The sequence below is a fragment of the Phascolarctos cinereus genome, unplaced genomic scaffold (assembly GCF_003287225.1).
Source record: "Phascolarctos cinereus isolate Bilbo 61053 unplaced genomic scaffold, phaCin_HiC Scaffold_1;HRSCAF=81, whole genome shotgun sequence".
Classification (NCBI taxonomy): Eukaryota; Metazoa; Chordata; class Mammalia; order Diprotodontia; family Phascolarctidae; genus Phascolarctos; species Phascolarctos cinereus.
This window is the reverse complement of record NW_027555514.1, coordinates 184,806,233-184,833,657: the sequence shown is the minus strand read 5'-3', so window position 1 is coordinate 184,833,657 and position 27,425 is coordinate 184,806,233. Positions and strand designations below refer to the sequence as shown.

Below are 27,425 nucleotides of genomic sequence, written 5' to 3'. Positions count from 1 at the left end.
ACCCCATCCTACTCCCAATCAGAATAAAGGCAATGAGTCAGATGAATCTTAATTAACATAGATACAAATCCTTTTTAAAAATTTTTGTAGATGGTATTTTAGGACTTTTGTTTCCTAGGGGACAAAAAGCACTAATCTCTCCACCTGGCCATAAGTGGTTTCTCAAAGACTTTGGTATTTACTGTCCTTGAACTTTTTTATGTGTATGTCCAAGTACCTTCTGTCAGATTGCTTGCACCATCTTGGGAGTGGGGTAAGGATGAGAGAAGGGAACTGGTTGTCAAATCTTCCTTAAGATTTTTGGAAAGAATAACAAATGTTCTGGCAGATCACTCTGGCTGTGGGAAACTGGGATAAGAACAAAAAGGTTGAGGGTGGATTCTCCTAAAGACAAGTTTTCCAGAACAAATGATGTAAAACTAAAAAGAAAATTGCTTCAGGGTGTGATGAGACTACTAGTGTTTTGTTGGGTGCTCATGATAAATAGAAAACATGAACGTATGTGTAATAAGTAGTAGTCAGAATTCAAACCTCAGTACTTCCCATGACTCCAAATCTAATAGTCTTTCCACTTTGCCAAGATGATTTTCTCTCTGGCTACAGCTAGTAATGGAGCCAAGCTAGCCCAGTTTATTTTGGTTTGCACAACTCTCTTTAACCACAGGTACCCTTTATTACTCTTTAGGAGTATTGGTGGTGGAGAAAAGGGTCAGGGAAATGAATCTTCAGAAGACATGTGGTGGGGGTGAATTAGGGAGATTAAGTGTCGTGCAGGAGCTGCTCATAAAGGTTGGCTATAAATGTTGAAGCAGCTGCCACATGAGTAGATAATTCCTTTTTCCTCTATGTTCTGACAGAAATGTGGTGAGTGGCAGGTAGTTAATAGAGCCCTGAACTGAAAACCAGGATTTCTGTGTTCTCCATGGACCTGGGGTACTTCTTGTGACCTGAGGCAAAGAAATCCATAGCTACACATATCAGTTACTTCCTAACTGATCCAGCTGTCTCTTGTTCAAAGAATGAGAGCTTTGAGGGGCTTCAAGATCATCTACTCTAATTCCCTCATTTTTTAGATGGAGAAACCTTTCTTTGGGCCTTTGCATAGAGAAGCAAAGTGTCTTGCCCAAGGTCACTCAGTGTTGGAGCTGCAACCAAAAACTGCACCTCCAGACTTTGAATTGGAAGGGAGCTTAGACATCATTTAAATAAATCATTTCACTTTTATAGATAAGGCAACTGAGGCTCAAAGAGGTAAGATGATTTGAAGAAGGTCACACAGTTAGTTATAGAAGACACAAGATTAGAACTTTGATCTTGGCTGTAACACTTAACACTTAATAGCAAGTCACTCTTTCAGCCCTATTTTCTTCATATGCAAAATGGAGCTATTAATTCTTAGAGTATGTTTTCAATAATGTTGTAAAGACAAATCTATGTAAACCTTAAAGCACTATAGAAATGTGAGTCATCATCATTGGTAATATCTCTGAAAGTATTTGATTATATGAAATCTTTGGCAAGTTGAAGCCTGACCAAAGTTGAAAAGGACCGTGAATTGGGCAGATATAACCATTGAGACCTCTCTCATTTGGAGATCTTCTACAAAGTCATTTTAGTCACATATTGTGGAGGCAGTGTTCAATATTTGTAGGTTCCTGTGTCACCTATTATGGGAAAGGAAATAGACATATAACAGATCTCAGATCTCTAAAGAAAAAAAAAACATAGTATTGTTGCCCCAAAGCACATAATTAAATTGCTACAGGCAAAAGAGTAGGGTAGCCTAAGTCAAGGATGGTTTCTTGGATTTCAAAGATGGTTTCAAGGATGGAAGAGTGGAGTCGTGAACAGGATTGTAAAAATGAGTAAAGACATGTTTAGGAGAGAGGTAAATGATCTGAATGAAGAATTGAAAGCCAGAGGAGTCACTTTATATATAATGTGGACTTACACTCCCAGACAAGTTATTAGCAGGTTTACATAGCTGGAACACAAGATCCAGTCTGGAATGAGATGAAAGTTAATGGTAGTAACATGTTATAATAGCCCTGGATTTCAGTTTATTGGACCTGAATTTGAATCCCAGCTGTGATACTTAAAAATAAAACAGGTGTTTAATAACCAACTACAGTGTGTAGAACGTGGTAGGTACTGTGGAGGAAATTCAAAGTTTAGAGAAGATATAGTTCTTATCCTCAAGGAACTTACAATTGGGGTGAGAAGGCAAGATATCAGTACAAAATAGCTCTTATACACAGCAGTGTATTTCAAGTGTAAAACAAGTGTGATTCTGTCCAAGTCACTTAACCTCCCTTGACATTTGTAAAATAAGGGGATTGGACTTCGATGATTTCTGAAGTCCTTTTTTGCTCTGGATCCAATGATAATTAGAGTAAACAGGTAGCCATGGAAATAGAGGAAAGTTATACATTTCTAGGCCTGAGTGGGAAGAGTTTTGGGAGGTGGGGACTAGGGCAAGAATGGGATCTTGGAAGAATATCATATAACCATAGATTTAGAGCTAGAAAGAAATTTAGAGATTAGTGAATATAACCATCTAATTTTATAAATGAGGAAACTATAGAGTTCCAAGAAGTTAAGTAACTCTCTAAGGTTATACAAATAGTAAAGCCAGATTGGAACCAGGGTGCTCACATCTCACTTCCAGTGTTTTTTGCAGATATTCCCTACCCCCTCCAGTTAGATTCTGGATTTCTGATCCAAAGATTAGAAAGGATAGCTGGTTATCATTCCATTTCCTACAGTCTCACCAAAGGCAAAACATATGTAGTATATGGAATCATAGAACTAGTAAGGATCCATCTTTTTATCTCTAAGTGTTTTGTGTCCTTTGTTGGGATCTTCCCTTCCAGCTCACAAGATGGCTGACTAGGTGGGCTTATAAAAATAGTTGTGGAGGGTGATTACCAAGGACTTGGTGGAGAAAGATGGTCTAATGATGAGTACTCTCAACAAATCAGTGGTGGAGTTAAGGAAAGTGAGGGGTAGTTGGCCCTTCATTGGCTTTAGGATTTAATAACTTCTCTCATCTCAACTCACCAATCCTGCTATTATCTTGGCTATCTGGATTCCTTGACCTCAGGGGAGTTTACTTCTTTGTTTTTCATGGATTAGTACAATCCAATGGTGTTCCTTCAACTCTGTAAAGTTGAGCCAAGTGATAGTTTTGCCTTTTGATGTTTGTCATCAGCTACTTGGGGAAGTAGAGTGATAGAGCCCAAATGGATGTGCTATACTTATTTTACTTGTAAGCAGTAGGGACACATCTGGCCTTCTAGCTCAGAAAGTCTTAATGTTTTGGGTAGGAGCTGATTTTGGTGGGATGACCAGCACCTCTATTGTGTTTTCAATTAAAATGTTTATGATACAAAGCGTGTGGTTTTGTTTTGAAGCAGCTGACCTGCTAACATATCCTCTTTCTTTTCTCATCATCTGCCCTACACCAAGGAGAATATTCAGGTTTGGTTTTCAGTGTGGTGACAGATGTCTGTGTATTCCTTCTTCCCTTGTTCTCTGTTGTGTTTTTGGTCCCTACTCCTTGTGACTGATCAATGGCTTACCTTGCCCATCTGAACCATAGTTTTCTTGTATTTGTGATGTTTGGCTATTTTCCACTGGCTAAGAACTCTGCTTTTTTAGTCTTCCTGACTACCTTTCCCTTTTGCTCTTATTTTGTGTGTTAGGAACACTCCCGGCCTGAGTATGAAACTAGGGTTCGAGAAAAGATGCTGAAAGAGCAAAAGACTCATGTCCAAAAAATGGAAACAGATAAAACTGAGAGTGATGATGAGGTAAGTTGCTGAGATTCACTTGCCTTTATTAATTTTAACTTCCTGAGGTTGTTTTATTATTGTTTCTAGAACTACTTGATGAATGAAAGGTTAAAATATTGGAGGTGGATGAATTTCCTTCTTCATTGATCAAGAGTGAAATGAGAGTAGGACATTTCTTTTTGGTCACTGCAGCCAAGACTTGTAGGAAATGGTCATCTTTTGTCAATGTTTTGCTCTCAACTGTTTTTTTTCACTCTATGAAAGGTGGAGAAGGTATGTTAGGGGAAGGAAGAGAGGCAAACTAGACCTTGTTGACCTTGGCCATATCAAATCCTTGAGCTTCTAGGTTCAATAGTAATTTCAGGGGATACACTACAAGATGGTTCATAGGGTCCAAAGTAGCAAGCCAGAAGGTCAGTTGTGTAAGCTGCTCTCACAATCTCTAGCATCCTGTTGCTTACTCAGGAATCCTTGAAAATTCACATATAGTATGGTTCCTCATTTGTGCTGCATTTTGGGCTTTAATGAAACCTTGCTAGACATTCAAGAAGATACTATAGGCAGTGGATATTTCCCCTACTCTCCTCATCTATCTCCAACCCTTTGCTTCTGTTTTTCTGTTCCTGCCAAATATGGACTGAGTGAAATAACAGGCTTTTAAAAATCTGTTTTGTTTTTCACATTTGTCATGAATTCATTGTATTTCATTTTACAAACTCAGAGTTAGGACTTCTCCATCTTAACATGCAAAATTATGCAAAGTCAAAGGAGTGTGTGTGTGTGTGTGTGTGTGTGTGTGTGTGTGTATGTGTGTATGTGTGCGTGTGTGTGTTTTAACCAGAACACAGGCTCTCTCTTCAATAGGACTTCAGTATAAGACAGAGAGACCTTCTGCCCACTCAGAGTTGTCTTGTTTGGAAATAATCAATTTGTTCTTCGGAAAAATAATCATGACTTTCACTACCATTACCTGGAACAACAAAAATAGCACCATCAAAAAGCATTCATCAAGTGGCATTATTTTCATCTTCCTAGCCATTCCAAACACTTTTGAATTGTTTCCTCCCCTTCTCTCTTTCTCTCCCTTTCCTTTCTCCCTCTTTATTCCTCTCTATTCCTGCCTTTCCATTCCCACCCACCTTGAATTTCTCCTTATCTAGTGTTCTTCCTCCTATTTTCAAAGAATCATAGATTTATACCTGGAAGAGACTTTAGAAAGCATCAAATCCAGCCTCATCACCTTACAGATGTGGAAACTGAGGCCCAGAGGGGCTTGTCTTATTTCACTCAGGTAGTGAGGGGCAGAGTTCCCTGATTAAATCCTGTGTGCTTTCACAGAGTGTTCTACGTTCTCCTAAACCTGGAAAAAAAGAAGCCACTTATTTTATTTGGCTTACTTACATTTGACCTAGTAAGTAGCTGCTTTCATAGAATCAGAGAATATTATTTCATTTTTTCATTTCATGCCACCTGCCTTTTAATATATTTCATTTGAATCCCTGCTTATACTTGTTTTGGAGTTGATCATTCCTTCTTTTGGGTGACTGCTAGGTCTACAATAATTTTTGTACTCTTCAGTGTATTCATTGCTTTACTCATAACTCTAGTTTTATTTGTTGAATTGGGGCCTATACTAAAGCCCTGGATCTGCCCCTTGCTGATGTTTTAGGTGAGGTGGTTAGTCCTGCTTAGTTTCACTCTGGGTTCCTGTGCTGACCCCTAGCTCTTAGGTCTAGCCTTCCCCTGATTCTTTGTGGCGCAATGCACTGGATGCTCTGGGCCGCCTGTGTGAGGAAAAACAGAATCCCTGAGCTTAGAGTGTTCCTGTCTGAGGCCTATGGTTTCTGTACTTGTTTCTACCCACTGTAACAACCACATGTGGCTCTCCAAGTCCTCAAGCGCATCCCTTTGACTGAATCTAAACTTCCCAGAACAAATCCTCTTAATAAAAGGTTTTGTTCTGTAAAACATGTACTCAATCAGAAGGCTGCACCCAAGGATGTAGAAGGCAACAGTTCCCCATCCCTGCCTAGGACTTTCAAGGTCCCTTCCTTGGGGCTTTCTGACCACTCTGGGGCTTTCCTGAGAGGGTGTTTGATCTTGTTGCCTTAACAGAGCCTTGAAGTCCTGGGCCATCTCTGGTTACTGTGGAAGGTTACCATGTGCTAGTACTGGCTTTGATGGTGTTCCCTTTCCCACTTGTGCTTTAGTTTCTGGCTGACCTCTTATGCATTTCCTAGATGGAAGAAGTCATGATATTTTCTCCAAGGGTTTTTTGATCATTATTCAATCTAGTGCAAATTTCAGGGTTTAACTGGAGTGCAAGCTTATGGGAGCTGGATGGTCTGCCTCTCGTTCACACAGCCACCTGGCTTGATATGCCTTTATTATCATTTTTAATCCATAAAATTGGCAAAGATGATAAAAGATGAAAATTTCAAGGCTCAGATAAATACCACATTGTTTTACATATTCTACTCTATCCTTAAAATACAAATATACAATTAAAACAAAACTTTCTTGATTCTGCCCATCTTTTAAAGCTGTCATCTCAGAAACCTCCCTCTGCTTCCTTTGATATTCAATCTCCTGAAAACATTTGTCTGTATTTGCTGCCTCTACTTCCTCATTACCCATTCATTTGTCAATCCTTTGCAATCAAGTTTCTGAACCACTACTTGAATCAAACTGATCTCTGAAGCCAACAGCAATCCTAAATTGTGCTAACCTTTTCTTAGTCCTTGTCCTTCTTGACCTCTCTATAATGTTTGAAACCATTGGCTTGCTTGGTTTTCTTGTTGCTGTTCTTTCCTGGTTCTCCTCCTCCTTGTCTAAACACTCCTTTGGAATCTTGTTTGCTAGTTAATTGTCTACCTCCTTTTCCTTTAGTGTGGGCATTCCTGGACAGAGCTGTGGAATGGAATAAGATCATAACTGCTGATGCTTCTTGGAGTGAAAGAGTGTGGTTCAATGGAAAGAATAGCAGTTTGGGAATTAAGAGACTTGGGTTTGAGTCTCTGGTCTTGGCTCCACCATTATGCCTCCCCTTCCCTACTTCTCTCCTCTATGATCTTGGGAATTCTCATTGTCAAACTGCACAAAATCAGGGGATTAGACTAACTGATCTCTAAAGGTCCATTTTAGATCTAAAATGTAAATCCTAAAAAAAAAACCCTAAGATTTCCTTGGGAATAACCTGAATCACTGAATTTTAAGTTGGAAAGCCAAATCTCAATAGCCATCTTGTCCAACTATTATATTAAAAAAATCCAATACAATATTCTCCAAAAGGTCAATCTCTTTTTGAAAATGCCTCCAGTTAGGGAGAACCCATTAGTTCCAATGGCAACCCATTCTACATATAGATAGATCTATTCAGAAGTCTTTCCTTATATCCAACTTAAATTTGCCTATTTTAAGTCTCTGTCCAACACTTCTTGTTCTGCCCTCCGGGTTCAAAAAGGGCTGGACTAATCCCTCTCTCTATAAAAGCCATTGAACTATTTGAAGAGAGTTTTCATATCTCTCCAAGATGTCTTTCTTAAGCTGAATGTCCCTGGTTACTTCAACATCCTTTTGTAGGATAGATGCAAGTCCTTTAACACTCCTGGCTACCTACTTCTTGACAGCTTATCAAAGTCCTTCCTTAACTGAACTGAACTGAATAAAATCCTTCAGATACAGATTGACAAGAGCAAAATGTGGTGAAACTCTCACCTTTCTTCCTAAAAGCTCTACCTCTGTTAATGCAGGCTAAGAGATAGTACTAGATAGAGCTTGTTAATGAGTTCTTACCATTAGTTAATTAGTTCTCTGATTGTCTTGTCTTTATATTCCCAGCATTTAACACAGTACCTAGCACTTTAGTAGCTTCTTGATATATACATGTTGATTAAATTGGCTCTTGAAGACCTAGGTTCAAATCCCATCCTCCACGTTTATATAGTTACACAGCATTTTTTAAAATCAAAATAACTCTGTATAGTAGTAACCCTGTAGAGTAGTAACCTTGTAGTATCCCCATTTTACAGATGAGAGGACTGGGCATTGGCAAATTTATGTGACCTTGGGATAAATGAGAATGAGTGGTAACCATTACTCCTGGATCAATTAATCAACAAATATTTATTTAGGCATTTTCCTAGGTGCTAGAAATACAAACACAAGATACAAACCAAACCAGAACAAAACAATTCTTCCCTTGTATTCTATTGGGGTGACAACATGTTCATCAACAAGCATATACAAATATATATTTGCAGTTAATATAAGATAAATTTTTGGGTTGGAGTGCACTAGCAGTTGGGTAGGGAGCAAGAAAGACTTTATGTATACCTAAGAGAGCACAGGAGAGGCTTCATGTAAAAAGTGACAGGAATAGAATTTTGAAGGAAGCAAGGGATTCTGAGAGGTGGACATGAGATGGGGGAAGTACATTCCAGGTATGAGACATAGCCAGCTTAAAGATATAGAGATGAGAAATGGAGTATTTTGTGGGGAAAATCCAGAAGGACACTTTGGCTTAGCCATGGAGTACAAGGAGGGTAGAAATGTGTCATCAGGTTGGAAAGGTAGGTTAGGCTGTAAAAGTACTTTAAAAGTTAAATAGAGGAATTCATATATTTGCTCATACAGGCAATAAGGAATCATTGGAGTTTATTAAGTACAGAAATGACATGGTTAGACCTGCACATTAGAAAAATCACTCTGGCAGCTGTATAGAGGATGGATTGGATCAGGGAAGAGATTCACTACAGGGAGATTGATTAGGAGGCTATTGCAGGAATCCAGAAAAAAGGAGATGGAAGCTTGAACTAGGGTGGTGGCTGTGTGAGGAGAAAGAAGGGGAGGGAAATGAGAAATATTTTGGAGATAGTCATGAGCAGATTTAGCATCTATTGGTTCATGTGGCGAGGGAGACTGAACTAAGGATAATGTCTTGATGTAAACTTGAGCAACTAGGAAAGTTCAGAAGGAGGATACATTTTGGGTAAAAATAATGAAAGATGATGGATTCCTCTTCCTTATCAACTCACATGCCCCACAATTTCAGTAGAATTAATTGCCTTTATTGTGAATTATAGAAGGAAAAAATCCCAGTCCCCTTCTGTGGAACTTTTTGTTACCACCTTGAAGGAAGAGCCAGACAAGACAAAGAAAAGTACATGGTTCTGCCTCCCAGCTTTATAGTTATTGATGTTTCCCAGACTCACATTTTCTGAGAAAGGACTGTGTTAGAGGGTAAATGGCCATTTGCTTAATACCCTCTAGGTCTAGGGCACGGAGAGCAAATACATATAGACACACACAAATCAATATACTACTCTTTATATTTTCAAAAGGTAACTGATTATTTCCCCTAATTATAACCCCCCTCCCCATCTACCAAAATGATCTTCCTAAAGTACAAATATGGTAAAATCTGGTCATTTGAGTAGTCCTCTATTCAAAAGTCTTCACTGTCTTCCTATTTCCTCTGCTAAAATACTCTTGACTTGGCATTTAAAGACTTTCACAGTCTAACACCACTCTACCTTTCCCAATTTATTTCATATTAATCCCTTTCACATACTCTTTGTCTTAACCAAACTGGGTTATATACTTTTACCCAAATTCAGCATCCCATCTCTCACTTCTCTATCTCTTAGAATATTTAGTTTCTTTCAAGGATTAGTTGAGATGGCACCTCCAACAGCAAGCCATTCCCTATCCTCATACTTATTAGCATGTCCTCTCTCCCTCCCTCCCTCCCTCCCTATATTCTTCTCTTTCCCTTCCTCCCTCTCCCTCTCCATTTTCCTCTGCCTCTCTCTTCTTCTCCCTCCACCCTCTCCAAATTGTCTTGTTTGTACTTATCTGCTCAGCTATTGTTTCTCTATAGTAGAATGCAATAGCAATATCCTACAGGAAGGGACTGATTTTCGTTTAAAAAAAATAAAATGAATGAATAAAAAAACATTTATTAAGTGCTTACTATATGCCAAGTAATATGCTAAGTGCTGGTGATAAAAATAGAAAAAAATTGAGTCCCTACCCTCAAGGAGTTCATATTCTAACTGGGGGAGCCAATATAGAAAATAAATTTTGTCTGAGAGACACATAGAAAGGCCTAGAAATTCGGTGACTGGTAAGAGTCACGAGGAGTGAGGTTGGCTTTGTAGCTCTAATTCCTTCCATATCATAGGAACTTAATAAATATCTGTTTAAATGAAGGAGAAAGAAATAGTCATTGGAATAACCCACTTGTTGCACATATAGTCAAGTGGAAAGAGCGCTGAACATGGAGTCAAAAGTCCTAGGTTTCAGTTACTGACTCTGTGACCATTAACATCTTTTCTGAGTTTCCTAATTTATACAATGAATGTTTGATGGGATGATTGCTACTGTCTCTTCTGGTTCTTATACTTTTATTTAGTTCTAAAGGAGAAACTAATTTGGAGGAACTATTTTGAAAGAACCAATGTGGTTGATGCCTATGAGTAGAGAGGCTGTTGTGTCATAAGTGTGAATGCTAATGTAGCTTTTGCTTGGATCACTTACCAGCATTAAAGGCACTTAAAAAATAACAGTTTGTTTAACTTATTCCTGGAATTTACATCATAAAACTAGTTTTCACCCAAGCATTTAACCTATAAGGATGAAAGGACCTGTCCTCCAGGTACTCCCCAGCCTTGCTTGTTGTATTATACCCAATGAATGTTTTATAAGAAGCATTGAAACTAGAAGAACATTTGCCAAGAGGAGAACTTCAGATGAGATGTGTGTTAATTTACTGTTGCAGCACACCACCCTGGGGACAATTATTTCAAAAGAGAATTCATCTAAAGTTAAAGTAGCTAAAACATTTACAGCAGATGCCTCTGGCACTAGCAGCAAACACACATGGGAAATGCATTATACATGACTCTGCTGCCTTTGACAAGAAGGAAGACAATGGGAAGCTCAGGGATAGTCACAGAGGGGAGAGAGAGGGAGGCCCTGAGAAAGATGATGGTGGGATTCTCTGTTCTTTTCTGTCTTTTTGGGCAAAGATGGGATGTGATTTGGATGACCGATAAAGATCTTGGAGAATTATTCCCATTATTCATTGAGTCTCTTGAGAAAAGCTACCACGTCTCTCTCTTGCTATTTCTAACCTTATCGCTCAGTTGCTCAAAGAACATTTTAAAACTTTGGGTGCCACAGGGGCCGCTAGGTGGTGCAACGGATAGAGTACTGGGTTTGGAATCAGGAAGACTCATCTTTGTGAGCTCACATCTGACCTCAGACACTTATTATTTGTGTGACCCTGGATAAGTCACTTAAACCTATTTGACTCAGTTTCCTCATCTGTAAAATAAGCTGGAGAAGAAAATGGCAAACCACTCTAGTATCTTGCCAGGAAAACCCCAAATGGGATCACAGAGAGTCAGACAAGACTGAAATGACTCAACAACAATGTGTGTCATGCACTGTGCTAGACACTGTAGTCCCCAACCCTAAAGAACTTATATTTTATTGGCTGGAAGGAAACAACATGTGCACAGATGTATATACACACATATTATAGACAAAGTAATTTTGGATAGATTATTTAACCTGTCTGGGCCTCAGTTTCCTTACATATAAAATTAGTTTGAACTAAATGATAGAAATCTTATATGAGTCTGATTATACTTTTGAGGTTCTAAAGCACAACTTAACACTCACTTGATTAAAAAAAAGAGAGAGAGACACAACCTAAGTCATTGCCTAAGACTCCTTCCCTACTGCCTTTTATCATTATGAAGAATTGCCTGACTGGTTGAGGAGGAAATCATCACACAAAGGGAAGTGACTTTTCCTGAAAGTCACACAGCACATGAAAAATATAGGTCATGCTTGAAATCAGCTGTTCTGTCTTCAAGCGCAGAAATGATTCTATTTTGCCATGCCAGTACATCATTTTCATAATGGAAGATTTTCCTGGGAAGTGTTTGGGACCACATTTGAATTTTTTTTTTTTGGTGAGTTGTGGTCTTTCTGCTGTACTTTTTTTGTTGGGTGAGTTAAGCACAGATCTGACAGAAAAGTCTTACTGCTAAAATCTGCTAAATGTTTGGTTTGCATGAAACTACAGCAGACTAAGTTATTGTATTTCTTATGTGTCATTTTGAAATGGGAGCTCTTAGTCAATGTCATCTTCCTCAGTGAGACAGTTTTCTTATTTAATTCAATAAACATGCAATGCCTAGTGTGTGTGTGGCTTTGTACTTTGACTAGGGGAGGGGTGAAAATTAAAAAAAAAATTCATCTTCAGAGTACTGATGAGGTATGAGTACCAAAAGTGGTGCAATCTCCATGATGAGATTTTCCCAGGAATGGAGGTGGGGAGTGGTGATGAGGTGATGAAGATGATGATGATGATGATGATGATGATGATAAGCAATGTGAGTCTTTGCTTGTGAGGCAAAATTTCACCTTTATTTGACACACAATTCAGAGCCATTGAAGGACTTTAATCAGATAAATGACATGGCTAGATCTGTGCTTTAAGAGAATAAGGCAAGCATCTTTGTGAAGTTAGTAGAAAGATGCTGTATAGAAATTGGCCATTTTTAAAGAATTTAGTGTCATAGAATCTTAAAACTCCAAGGGATCTTAAAAATCATGTAGTCTATACTCCCTCCTTTACAGGAATGGAAACTCGGGTTCAGAGAAGTCAAATTACTCTCCCAAAGTCACATAGCTCATAAATGGCATGGCCCGGAGCACAGTCCATCTCTTTGTTCCCCCTTCAGTATTCTTTTCATTATACTATGACCACAGGGGCCTCAATTCCTTATAATGGAAGATCTGTCAGCCCTGGCTACTCCCTCTAGTGGTAGAGATTGCAATCCAGTCATGCTTTCTCATATGATTCTTATCAATGTCTTCCTATATATCTGCCCTAGAGGGCCTACCCAGTGCACTAAAGGCCTTCCTCTAGCTCATTTAAGCATCCATGGGTGACAGGGAAGCACTGTGGCTTGTCTCTCTGTTAGGCTTTACATATGTTCTTTTTCTAAGCATACATTTCCCAGATGATATCTTTTATTTTGTTTCTTGTACATGAGTCATTGTTGGCGGTATGTTGGTACCTGTTGAAACCTACCATACATCTCTCCATTACCTTATGGGTAACCTACTATTTCGATCCTTTGTTCATGATTTATGATGAACACATATCATCGTTGAAGTCATAGTGTTAGAAAGATGGATTTTTGTGTCAGGGAGCTGTTTGAGATTATTCAAAGTAGAACACATTTCCCCAAATTCAATACAGCATGTTCTTTTTCTCCCATACAACTCTGGACACAACTCATGTATATATTAATTGACTGTCAAAGATGTATGTACTGATGGATGAATTCACTGTCTTTTCCCATCCAACTGTGTGCCATAATTTTTACAATAGGCATCCTTCATTTCTTTTTTTGCTTTGTTAGGCTGTCTTTTTTTGAGTGGTTATGAATCTCACTGAGTTTTTCTGTAGTATTCCACATATGCCACTTGATGCAATCAGTTCAATGACATCTGCAGACAAAGTTTTCTTTTTCTGTCTTAGATTCCTTTGCTTCTCCAATGAAGTCAAAGGATGTTTAAAAAATAATGTTTTAAAATGAAAAAAATAAAATACATAGGATTACAAAGGAAACCAAAGGTTTGTGAAAATAAAGATACAATTTATTTCTTGTCAAAGTCCCACAGATACCCTGAAATCTATCCACAGATCTCTTGAGAATGCTTGGATCCCAGATTAAGAAGCCCTGTTCTAGATCTTACCATCAATAGGGGATCCCTCTTTTGACTTCATATAATCATAATCCATTTTGACATTACATAAGAGTATTAATTTGCCCCTTCACTGTAAAAACTCTCATGCCTCTTTTATATCAGATAATTTTCCCTATTCTGCCACTCTTTTTCCCTTATCCCAGTGCATTCTTCTTTATGACCTCTTAATTTTATTTTTTTAGATATCATCCCATCATAGTCAACTCACATCGATATCCCTTGTCAATGCATGCTCTTTCTAACTGCTGTAATAATAATAAAGATTTTAGGAGTTACAAGTAGGAGTTACATCTTCCCGTATAGGAACATAAACCATTTGACCTTATCGAATCCCTTAAGATTTCTCTTTCCTGTTTACCCTTTTATGCTTTTCTTGAGTCTTATATTTGAAAATAAAACTTTCTATTTAACTCTTGTCTTTTCAACAGTAAGGCTTTAAAGTCCTTTATTTCATTGAATATAAATTTTGTCCTCTGAAGGATTATACTCAGTTTGCTGGGTAGATGATTCTTGATTGTAATCTTAGCTCCTTTGGCCCCTGGAATGTCATATTCCAAGTCTCCAATCCTTTAATGTAGAAGCTGCTAAATTTTGTGTTATCCTGACTGTGGATCCACAATATTTCCATTTGGCTAATTCTGCTTTTTAAGGAGGTTTTTTTCTTTGGTGGATTTTTGGGATTCTTTTACCATTTGGCCTATTCTTTAAGGTGTTATTTTCTTCAGTATTTTAAAGTGTTATTTTCTTCAGGTTTTTTTTTGTACCTCTTTTGCCAAACTGTTTATTCTTTTTTCATGATTTTCTTGCATTACTCTCATTTTTTACCCCATTTTTTCCTCTACCTCTCTTATTTGATTTTTAAAATCCTTTTTGATCTCTTTCAGAATATTTTTTTGGGGAGAGGGAACCTGAGATCAACTCACATTTTTCTTTGAGTCTTTGGATTTAGCAGTTTCTACTTTGTTGTCTTCTTCTGAGTTTGTGTTTTGATCTCCTCTGTCATGAGTAACTTTATATGATCAGGTTCTTTTTTGTTGTTTGCTCATCTTCCCAGCCTATTTCTTAACTTTCAGTTTTATGTTAAAGTTGGGTTCTGTTCCCAGGTTGGAGAATACATTGTTTCAAGCTCCAAGTTTTTTATGTAGCTGTTTTCAGAGCTAGTTCTGGGAGTACATAAGTTTTTGCTTCTTCCAAGGTGCTATGATCTAGGTAGAAGTGTATTTACTACTCTCCTGAACTAAGTATGACCTCAAGTACTCTTTTCCACCCTGAAACAGGGTTCCTATTCCAGCTTCAAGCTTTGGTGTGTTAGTGCTCTCCTCACCCTAGGACTGCAACCCCAGACTGTGACCCAGATCCTTGTATGGGCAATGCGACAGAGTGCTGCGTCCACTGCCAGCAATGGGACCCAGTAATTTCCTTTTGACCAGTTATCTGACCTCCTTACTGTCTGTGGACTGAAAGTTCTCAAAACTGCTGCTGCCACTTCAGTCACCCTTAGAGTCTGCTGCTGTCTTGCTGAAGCCTGACCTGCTCTTGTGCCAGGGTGTTGCCTGCACAGGACTGCACTCCTCTCTCATCCTGGTATGACAGACTTTTCCTGCTCACCTTTTAAGTTGTTTTTGGCTGAAAAATTGTTTTACCATGTTCTTTTGTGGGTTCTGCCACTTTTGAGCTTGTTTTGAGGAATTATATAAAATTGGAGGGAAATTTGGGAAATCTCAGGCAAATCTTTGCCTTTTCTTCACCATCTTCTGTTGCTCTTCTTTCTTAATTGCAAGTTGAGGAACATGGAATTCCATAGTAAGAAAGAAGCACAGAACTCGAAGCTGAGTAAGAGTTCCTTAGCAAACTCTTCGACATTCACTGGTAAGGAGGAACCTATGATCTTTTTATCCATAAATTGCAGATAAAAGGAAATTTTGAAAGTCCCTTTGCTCTCTGCCCTATTAAGACTACATCTGGTATATTGTTTTCAGTCTTGGTTACTAATTTAGGAAGGATGCAGATCATTTGAATAACATCCAAAAGATGACAACTAAGATGGTGAAGGGCCTTGACTTGATCCCCTATGATGATTGGATGGAAGAACTGGGGAGGACTAGCCTGGAGAAGAGAAGAATTTTATAGGAAATGATCTCTTTTGAGGTGCTTAAGTGGAGGGATGCATGACCACTTGCCATGTTTTGAGGTGGCTTTATGAGATCTCTTCTTGGTCTCAGATTCTATGATTCTCGTATTCTGGGAGTCTTATTTCAGGTTGGTAGAATTTTGGTGGCTGCAGAAATTTGACATTAAATTCATTATTATAATGGCACACAGTCTACCAGGCCAACTTCCATAAATATAATCATGAATTTGGGCATCTGCATTTAGTTTAGATCTTTCATGTCAGGAAATTTGCCCTGGCAAAGTACTCATCCAAATATTTGCACTTCTTAGCATATAGCAGTTCCCATCCAAGAATTGCAGTTAGCTTTTTTTATAAACATGAATGAATTAATGTTCTCAGCCCTACCATAAGCCGTTTGCCATCTGGATTGTTTAAAGGCGTGGGACTATGAAGTGACCAGGCCAAAGACCCACAATGAGTCAGGGAAAGAACATGAGTATTGTTTGGGAGTTTGGACTATGGTATCTTGAATGGAAATATCAGGCAATTTTATATCCTATCCTTTCTACAGACTCTCTGGGGTGGGTCCGGACTTGGTAATCAGTCCAGCAGGAGTGGAGCATTGGACTTGACTGATGGGTATCTATGTCATTATTAGTCTAACATTATCCATCATTCCATCACCAACAATTATCATTTCTGAAAGCCATTATAAATTGCAGAATTGCACACAGCATTGTGCTTAGGTTCTACACACCCCAAAATTACATGGACAAAAGCCTTGCTGAATAAAGGCTTAAAATCTAAGGTAGGGCTTCTTAATCTTTTCTGTATCATGAAGCCCTTGTCAGAATAATGTTTTTAAATACATAGACTAAAACACATAGAGTCATAAAGGAAACCAATTAGCAAAATATTTTTTAAAAATGTTCATGAGCCTTAGGTAAAGACCCCCTGACCTTAAGCAACATGGCAGTTGACATAATTTTATTGGTTTAGATATAAAAGATTGTTTAGGCATTATTTCTGAAATTTGGGACAATTACCCCCAAATACATTGTAGTACCAGGGCTTTTGTCTAAATTAAAATGGCTTCCCATAAGCATCATTAACCATGCAATAAAGTGCAGCACATTCTTCTACGTATGTGTGCTTTTTATTAAAAATAGATTCTTTATAACAACAAGAAAGCATCAATAGCAACAAGCATTAACATAAACATTTTGTAACATGATTAAAGAGCAAGGTTTAGAAATACATTGCTATGGTCAAAGGAATGTAGGACAGCCAGCAGATTAGAAAAGCTAAATGAACCCATCCTGCTTTCCATTTCCCCACTTAGGAAGAGACCTTCATTAAGAGGGTATGTTAGGAACTTCAGTTCTAAGTCTTCACCTTAACTCCTGATGTGGTAATATCTAGAAGAGGCTCAGGAGACTTGGATTCTTGTCTCTGCTATTAAGTTGCTACTAAATGGGAAGCTAACATCTCATTCTGGGTCTCAGTTTTCTCATTTCCAAAATGAAGAGATTGATCTGGATACTATTTAAGGTATCTTTCATTGCCAGTATTCTAAGTTATCATTAAGGGTAGCATCCGATGGTAGGGTACAAAAACAGAAAGAATGCTGGATTCAGAGCCAGAAATGTAACCAACTATTGTGATCCTGGGAGAGTCATTGAATGTCTATGTAAAATGAAGAGATTAGACTAGATAGAAGATGCCCAAAGTTCCTTTAAAGGTGCTAGGTGGTGCTGTGGATGGAGTACAAGGCCTGAAGTCAGGAAGACTCATCTTTCTGAAGTCAAATATGGCCTCAAACACTTACCAGCTGTGTGACCCTGGGCAAGTCACTTAACCTTGTTTACCTCAGTTCCCCATCTGTAAAGTGAGCCGGAAAAGGAAAAAGCAAACCACTCCAATATCTTTGCCAAGAAAACCCCAAATGGGGTCACAAAGAGCCAGAGAAGACTGAACAACAAGGTTTCTTCTAGTCTAACATTGGGTGATTCTGTAATACATACTGTTTAAGTTAGGGATTTAAATTCAAGGAAGGGGGTTGTTTTTCATTTGTTTATACATCCCCAATATCTTACACAGGGCCTTACACATAGTTGGTGCTCAATATGTGCTTGTAGAATTGAATTGAAGTATGTTTTAGGAGTGAAGAAGAAAGATATCTCTACATACAAATGTTACATTTGGTACTTTGTTTTAATATTTTATTTTCATAGAAGTGTCCTTGGCGTGACTGTCTCAACACCATTTTGACCCACGCATCCCAATGTACAAACCATGATATGATTGAAACCCTAAGGCCTGATTTAGATCTGCTCTGCTCTGACCACTTCCATAATCTCTTCTCCCTACATGGTTTTTCATGTGGGCTAACTGCTATGGGCCCATCCCAGAGCAAGGATGTCAGCTTCTTTACTACTCCTTTCATTTTATGAATGGGCATTTTATGAGTAGTTTTTTTTTTCTGTATTGCAGTTACTGTCCTCCCTTAAATAACCAGAGTAAGCATCGCCATTGATTGCCTTGTTCTAGAGGAATTTGGAAAATATACCTAGAGGCTTATGGGAAAATCTTCAATTGTTCTTGGAAGGAAGGAGTAACAATGGTCCACTACCTCCTGAAAAATGTGCCATTTCTTAACTTGATGGTAATTGCCTGGCCAACCCCACCTAGTTCAGTGCCCTCATTTAATAGATGAAGAAAACTGAGACCCAGGGGGTAAGTGACTTGTCCAAGTTCACACAGTTCATCAATGAAAGAGTAAACTTAAAACTTGGGTCTCATGACTTATAATCTAGTGCTTTTCCCACTATACTGTGAAGTCTCAGCATGAATGAATGGTCTCTCTACCCTGTGTAGATTAACAATAAACAGAGGCCTCCAGAACTGCTAAAATACTCCAGGACTAGTTACATCATCATCATCATCATCATCATCATCAACATTAACATTTATATAATGCCTACTATGTGTCAGGCATTGTCTGGTGCTAATTATAAATAATATTTCATTTGATTCTCACAATAACTCTGGTTTAGTAACCAGATGGTTTATAAACCATCATTTGTCTCTAGCCTGAGAGTAGCGAGAGTCGTATCTTTTCACTGTTCGGTCATTACCAGCATTGAACGGGGATAAAGTAAGTGCAGCCACATGCCAATGCAACTGATGCAGTGAGTGTCAGCAACATGAGGGCTTCTTCCCCTCCCTCGCTACACAGCCTTCTTCCCCTCGCTGGCTGCGTGGCTGCCCTCCGACTTACATGAGTGTCTGGCGCTCTCTCCAAGGTCAGACACTCAGTTCAGTATTTCTTTGTAGGTGAGCAGTTGCTGGGGAGGTTGTTTGGTTATAACATTAAAGTTTTTGGGATGACTTTGTGAAAGGGGTGATAAAAAGAAACAGAAAATCAAATCAGTACATAGAACGTTTAATCTAATGTGGAAAAATAGGTACTTGTTACACAAAAGACAAAATATTTTGTCTCGTTTGCTGAGAAGTAATAGCTGTTCTGGAGCAATACAATCTTTGTCGCCATTTTGAATCAAAACATCCTGACTTAAGCAAATTGGACACCAATGAAAAACAAATTAAAGTGTCCAAATTGTTGAAAATCTCAGTGGGGAACAATGGTTTTTCAAGAAAGTAAACTCAGAAAATGAGATGTCTATTGAGGTTAGTTTTCAGATTTCTAAAGAAATTACTGCTGCTAGGAAGTCTTTTACTGATGGTGATTTTATAAAGAAGTGTTTGCTGATTGCAGTTTCTAGATTATGTCCTGATTTTTTTTTTAAAAGTGTTTTTGAGAAATAGTTTAATCATTAATTATATCTTTACTTGGAAAGTGACCTGCTAAAAACCTATCTGCAGCCTGAAGAAGTTTAGCCTATTTTAATTTTGGCCCTTACATACTGCCAAGTTGTACAGGTCTGATGTATCTAATGGGAGTTAGATTTACCACTGGGGTCATTATTTCAGTTGCATGTGCCCAGTGTGAGCAGGACACCCTTCACCTCACTGTTGGGATGGGTAGGTTGTATTTTCATGCCCTACCTTATGTATCTATCTACCTCTTCTAAATACATCATGTTAGTACTTTCAAGGGAGGCAGAAATAGCTCGTCTGAGAAAGCATTAGACTTAAAGGTCCTTGATTCTGTCCCTGGTTTATTCATTTTTTTGTCTTCTGAACTAGCTACTTATGTGGAAAAAATGGTTCTTGGGCAATGAATGGACTCTAAACTCTTCTATGAGGAAATTTCATATCTTGGATCAAGACTGGTTTGGGGAATGGGAATCAATCCAACTTAATTCAACAAAAATTTATCAGTGGAACAAATGGTGAGGTTTTTTTTTTAAATTTAGCTCCAACTGAGAATATGTCCTGGTTGGTGAGTGATCAAGAGCAAAGTTATGAAAGTCCCTCTGATATTTCTCTTCTGGAAGCAATTTTATAGAGCAACTAGGGTCAACCTATCTCCCAAACAAGCCAATTATTATTTTTTTCTTTTATTCATATACATCAGTAGTGTTATCCTCTGGTAACTGAGACAAGGTAACTAGCTCTAAAATTTGTATCCATAGCAAATTTGAGAATAGCACAATCCTGTCAATCTTGTTAATTCTTCCATCATTTAATGTGCATATATATATACATATATATACATATATATGTATATACATGTATGTGTATATAAATATACATATATATTTATGTGTATCTCTGCATGCATGTGTGTATGTATGTGTATATATGTATGTATGTGTATATGCATATTTATATATGTGTATATATTTATCTGTATAAAAAACAGATATACCTGTCTATGAATAGGCACTGTACCCATAATTTCATTGGCGTGGGGAATTCTTGAATAAGTAAATTCCCTCTAGCCATGCAAGCCAATGCCTTTTCTAAAATTTGTAGTTTTAGAGTTGCCTAGAGCCCTGAGAGTTTAAGTGATTTGCTCACAATCATCCAGCCAATAGGTGGTCTTTGAACCCAAGTGTTCCTGGCACAGTATCCCTATGCCACTTTCTGCCATATATAGAGATGTACTGATGCATATGTGTGTATATGTATATACACACATATATGTATATTGTATATACCCACATTTATACACATATATATTTATATCCATATTTATACACACAGCTATAAATTTTTATTCAATGGCTTTTGAAAAACAAAGAATGAACTCTGTCTCAATTGGCAAGGGAACAGTCATATGCCATAAACTCCAGTGATTCCGTATTACCTCCAGGATCAAATATCAGGTTCCCTGTTTGACTTTTAAACACCTCCACCAATAGTCCCCTACTTACTTGTCAGTTTTCTTACACTTTACTTCCCTCTACATACTCTGTGGTCCAGCTACTCTCACCTTCTTGCTGTTCCAAGGACATAAAACTTCATCTTCCAACTGTGTGCTTTTTCCCGGGCTGTTTTCCAATGCTCTCCCTCCTTGTCGCCACCTTCCGGCATCCCTGGTTTCCTTCAATACTCAGCTCAAAGGTGACCTTCTGCAAGAGGTCTCTCATGCTCCCTCTAAGTCCTGATGATTATCTGCCCTCTGAGATTACCTCCAATCTACCCCATATGTATTTTAAATTTGTGTAGTTGTTTGGATATTGTATTCCCTGTTAGAATGTGAACTCCTTGAGGTCAGGGACTGCTTTTGCTCAGTGCTTAGCAAGAAGCCTGGCACATAGTACCTAATACACGTTGACCTACTGACTCAGAAACTTACTTGCCCAAGGTAACTAATCGAAAGGATTACATACTGTGCATATTCAATTTAGGTTCAGATCTCAAGATATGATGACACATACTCAGGATAAACAGCAAATAATCACATTTATTTACAATGATTAATAATGATTAAAAACCACACAAGCAATAAAGATAAGAATAACATTCATGCAATAAGTAATAATCAACATAAAGAAAAGTAGAAATAAGAAAAAGGATACACACTCACTGACTAGGCTAGCTCAGATACCTAATAGACCAGGGAGACTGGAGAATGGCCAAAAGGTCTGGTCAGGGAGGCAACAGGGAGCGTCCTACCCAGAAACACAATGAAGGCCATGCACGCGTTCTACCTCCGTCAAAGAATCAGCATCCCTATCTTTGCAATCAAAGTCTCCAAAATCCCCCTTTCCAATGACCCTTTTTATATCCATGTAAACCAGGGAAAAACAATCTCGATGTTTTGTGTGTGTATCCTTGGCGAACACTCAGATCCAAGGCACACACAATTCTAACAACGGTTGGAGCTTGATCAAAGCTCCAACTACCTGTTTGTTGTGTAAGTGTCCGAGGAGTGATCAATTCCTTGGACAATTACACGCTTTTCTCAAGAAAGAATGTTCCTTGAGATAGATAGTTTTCCCAGGTAACATTGTTTAGTTGTTACTCAATGTTCCGGTCTCTTTGATCCTGGCCATGCTTTGATGACTCCATTTTATCTTTATCAGGTCATGAGGCAGTTACACCATTAGGTCATGAGATGGTTACACAGCAGGCTGGGGAGGATCTATCCTGCTCAGTTTCCCTTATAGCAACACAAATGACAGTTGGGATTTGATCCACTGAAACCAAATCCAGAACTCTTTCCTCTGTACCACATGGCTTCCCTCATTGACATATTTCCCATGACAGCCTTTCAAATACTAAAAAATGACTACCATGTTCTCCAATATATGCTGTCTCCTCCATTATACTATTGGCTCCTTCAGAGCTAGTATAGCCTAACACTTTTATTTGTATCCCCAATGCTTAGCACAATGCCTTGCATATAGTTGGAGCTTAAGAAATGCTTGGAAAAAATCCTTCTTTCATACATTCATTCCTTTTTTAAAAGTTCATTTATTCCCTGAAGCTACATCCTTGATTAAAAATCTAGTTGACTTTCCCTTACTGTATCACCTGTCTCTCCTCACACTCTGCTCATCATATCCTAGGGGTTGAACTGATTTAATATATGCCTGCAAATACTTTGCATGGGGGTTCTTAACCTTTTTTTGTTTCACGGACCTCCTTCTCAAAATGATATTTGTGAACTCATAAAACAAAATATATCAGATTACAGAGGAAACCAATTATATTGAAATGCAATTGTCAAGCTATTAAAAAAAATTCATGGATCCCTGGTTAAGAACCCCTGCTCTAGCAGAAGTATTGATGAAATTCTTTGACATTCGATTCAATTGTACTCAGAGCCAGGGAAATGTTCAAGTGGGATTTCCTGCATATTTGTTCAAAGTTAGTGCATTCTTTTGCCTGCAGGCCCAACAGCACCCCTTCCTCCCCTAAAATACTTAGGCTAGGAAGGAATGCAAAGAGAGCAAAGAGAGACAAACTCTGGGAAATAGAGTTATTAAAAGAGAATAGGCACTGATCCACATGACACGCTAGTCAAAAGAATAGAGTTAGTTTCCATCAGTTTCAGCAGCTTATGCTTCTTTCTCTGGCAAGACAAAGAGAGCCGGAAAGAAAAGGGATGGGCTGAGATGTAGCCCCAGAATAATAGAGGCCTAGTGGAGCCCTGAAGGAAAGGAAGGAGCTGTGAAAGTTCTTGAACTTTTCCAGCCTGGACCCTAGATAGTTGGTGGTGGAAAAGGGATTCAGCTTGTGTTTTTCATGGGCTAGGTCCAACAGCAGAATTTGGTTAGCTTGGAATTAGCAAGGCAGTCTGGCTGCCAGTGTGAATCATGCCACAGGGATTAGAGGATAGAAATGCTGTCAACACACTGGGGTGTTCTTAATTCCCTAAAGATGCCCAGAACCTCCTTTTTCTTTCACTCTAGTCATCTTACCTTGGCAGAGGCTCTGTCAAGGGAAGTCCTATGTACTTTACTTCATTTATTCTCCTACTCTTCAAGACTATAAATGGTATACCACTAGATAATTAGATAAGATGATGTGTAGAATTGTGTGTCTCACAGGGAACCAACCTCACCCACCTGCCTGTGATTTAGTTCCAAGCGAATATCTTCACGTTGGAGTCCAACATGTTTGGAAATATGAGCAGCAGTTGGTATCACAATGTCAATGTAATTTTTTTTTAATTGCCATCTGCTTTAAGAATTAAACTAGGAGAAATAACCTTCCTCTCCTTCCAGGAGAGCTTTAGACTGAATATATTCTGGGTGCTCTTAAGCAATGGACACTATGAAGGCATGGCAGAGCCTTATCTATCTGTGCTGGTTCATGTGTAGGATCACAGGATATAGAGCCCGAAGGTACCTTAGAGTCCACCTGTCCAACACCTTTACCTTGCATTCATAAGGGATTTGGAGCTCTTAACCTTTGTTGTATCTTGAACCCTTTTGCAGGCTAGTAAAGCCTATGGACCCCTAATCAGAATAATGTTTTAAATGCAGAAAATAAAATATGTGAGATTATGAAGGAAACCAGTTACAATTAAATAAAGCTGTAAATTTCTTCCTGTCCAATTTTATGGTCCCCCTGAAATCTACCCACTTACCCTTCGGGGGTCTTTGTACACTAAGTCAAGAATTCCAGATTTAGTGTAACAATGACCTCATCTTACAGATGAGAGAGCTCAGTCTACAGAGATGAAGTGAAATTGATCACTGTGGTACTGTCAGTAAGGGGCAAAACAGATCTTGAACCTGATGTTATGTTTTCCTCATTAAACCTCCCCACACCGGGGAACATAACCTTGAATTTCTTCTTTCGCTAATGCTATTGTCCACACTATTCAGTGGTCAGTTCAATTGGCATATGATTCAAGATCATGCTTCAGAGAACCAGCCACTGTAGTGAATTTAAATCACTGGGAGAACATTACAAGGAAAGTGGGTTTTGGCTCATTAGCAAGAAAAATTCCCTACTGGCTTTCCAGTAATGGAACAGATTGAAAGTAGTGAGTTCTTTATCATTAAATATGTTTAAATAAAGACTTGATGCCCATTTGAAAGTCATGCTGTTGAGAGGATTCCTGGTTGAGTATGGGTTGAATGAGATGACCTCTAGCATTTGCTTCCACTTTAGGATTCCAGACACTTAACCTCATGAATCACTCAGCTAAGCACCATTTCCTGACTACCTCTGCATCCATCCCTCTCCCGTTTCTAGCCTTTGAACCCCAGATCTCTGGTACCACAAGTGCTTTAGGGTCACAAATGGCTCACCAATCCTTCCTTTCCCCTTTTCCTTCCACCATCCTCTGTGCCTTCCCTCAGTCTTTTTCAGGGGCACTATATTCTAGTGCACTAAATTACACTGACTTGGCATAATATTTCATACAATTGTTGATAATTCTCAATGGTTCTTTTGAAAGCTTTGTTCACTTTCTTACTCCTTATTTGCTGTTCAGTGTCTTATATATGTGTGTCAATTTCCTATATAACTTAGATATCAGACTTTTATTAGAGGTATTTGATGCAAAGACTTTTTCCTATTTGGAAGTTTGTTTTTATTCTAGGTGTATTACTTTTATTCATACACCAAGCTTTTTGATGTTATATAATTACAATCTTTTAAAAAATCTTTGATGGCCTCCTCCATCCATTGCTTGATTAAGAATTTCCCTCAGTCTCAAGTGTAAAATTTATCACCTTCCATTCTTCTCTAAGCTTAAAAAAACAAACAATATAATCTTTTATATTTAAGTTGCTTATGCATCTGGAGCTTATTGTGGTATATGGTCTAAGATTCCAGTCTGTATCTAATTATTGCCCAAACTACTTTTCATTTTCTCTAGCAGTTCTTTTAGAGTACAAAGTACTTCCCCAATTAGGTTTTTGTGTTCTTGGGGCTATTGAACACTGTCCTGCTATGCTAATCCCTGTTGTTTGTTGGGCAGCTAGGTGGCATAGTGGATAGAGTACTGGACCTGGAGTCAGAATAATTCCTCTTTTTGAGTTTAAATCAGACCTCAGACACTTATTAGCTGTGTGAACCTGGGCAAGTCAATTAGGTAAAATTAGTATTTCAGTATTGTAGATATTAGCTCTTGCCTTTAGATAGATACATCTGATACTATTATTAAAGGAGGGGTTTTCCATAACTGTGGTTCTTAGTGCTTTTAAAAACATAAATCGGTTCTGTGTTTTTCTCAAAAGCTTTTGCTGTATCTGTTGATAAGTTATTTCATGCTATTCTTGTGGAATATATGGAGAGATGTTGGGTAGATGATAGTAAAATGAGAATGATTCATACCTGGTTGAATGGCTGGATTCAAATTCTTAATGGATTGATGTCTACTTGGAAGGATGTCTCCAGTGGAGTACTCTAGAGACTGCATATGGTCCTATGCTATTTAATATTCTGATCATTGCCTTGGATGAAAGCATGGCATACTAGATGGCATACTTATTCAATCTATAGATTTTCATTAGGGAAAAATAACTAATACGTTGGCTACAAAGCCGGGATCCAAAAAGATTTGGACAGGCTATAACATTGGGTGGAATATAATGTCTTTTACTTGGGTTCAATACTTTGACTTCACAAATATAAGACAGAAGAGTCATGGTTAGACAGCAGATCATTTCAAAAAGATGTGGGGGTTTTAGTGGACTGTAAGCTTGATGTGAATCAACAGTGATATGCCAAACTAGCTCTTGTGATCTTGGACTACATTAAGAGAAGTATAGCTTCCAGGAACAACTACATGGTGGATAGTTCGACTGTCCTCTGCCTTAGTCAGGCTGCATTTGAAGTGTCGTTTTCAGTTCTAGGCACTGACGTCCGGGGCAGGAAATTCGTAAGTTATAGTTTGTCTAGAGAAGAGCCACTGCTCTTTACTTTGTGCCACGCTGACTGTATGCCATATAAGGATTTGTTTGAAAAAAGTGGGAATGTCTAGCCTAGAGAAAAGAAATTGGGTAGAGATAGTGGGCTGGAGAGAGATATACCATACCTGTCTCTAAATACTTGAAGGACTGTCACATGGAAGAGGAATTGGCCTTATTCCTTTTGAACCTAGAGAGCAGAACTAAGAGGAATAGATGGAAGTTGCAAAGAGGAAAATTTAGATCAGTGTAAAAATAATAATAAATAATAATAATAGTATTTACATGACACTTTAAAATTTGCAAAGTACTTTACATGTATTTATCTCATTTAATCCTTACACTAACCCTGGGGTGAGGTAAGTATTATTATTTTATCACCACTTTATAGATGAGCAAACTGAGGCAGAAAGATTAAATGACTTGTTCAGGGTCACACAGCTAATATGTGTCTAAGGCTGGATATGAACTCAGGTCATCCAGGTTTAAGGTCCATTGTTCTGGTCCAAGGATCTGTGAGTGAAATTTGTATTTTTCCTGTTAGGGAGTGAACAACAGTGACCTTGGAATATCAGATGTTTTCTGAGGTCCCTTTCAACTGAAAATCTACAATTCTACAGGCATCTAGAAACATAGAACTGGAGTATGGTTAACAGGTCTGGGCTGGAGTTATGGATATTGAAGATTATTGGTAGCTAAAACTGTGAAAATGAATGAGTTTATAGGTAGAGAGCAAGCTTATTGAATCTCTATATGCCCAACACTGAGTCTAAGTGCTCTAGAAGATGCTGCCCTGGAAATATAAGATGATCCTGACTCACAAGAAAGAGAAAGTAATTCAGAATTTAGTAGTCAGAGAATATGTCACAGAATACGATGTGATTTTGCTGAGTCATTTCAGTCTTGTCTGGCTCTATTTGGGGTTTTCTTGGCAAAGAT

General features: G+C 38.3%; 1 protein-coding gene across 1 annotated transcript in view; it reads left to right on the top strand.

Moving 5' to 3' along the window:
• The window catches only part of ANO2 (anoctamin 2), a 506,846-nt gene that overhangs the window by 289,917 nt on the left and 189,504 nt on the right, over positions 1-27,425 (top strand). Inside the window, exons 13-14 of the mRNA XM_078149057.1 lie at positions 3,705-3,812; positions 5,793-5,795. Coding sequence (XP_078005183.1) covers positions 3,705-3,812; positions 5,793-5,795 — 111 coding nt within the window. The remainder of the gene's footprint in view (positions 1-3,704; positions 3,813-5,792; positions 5,796-27,425) is intronic.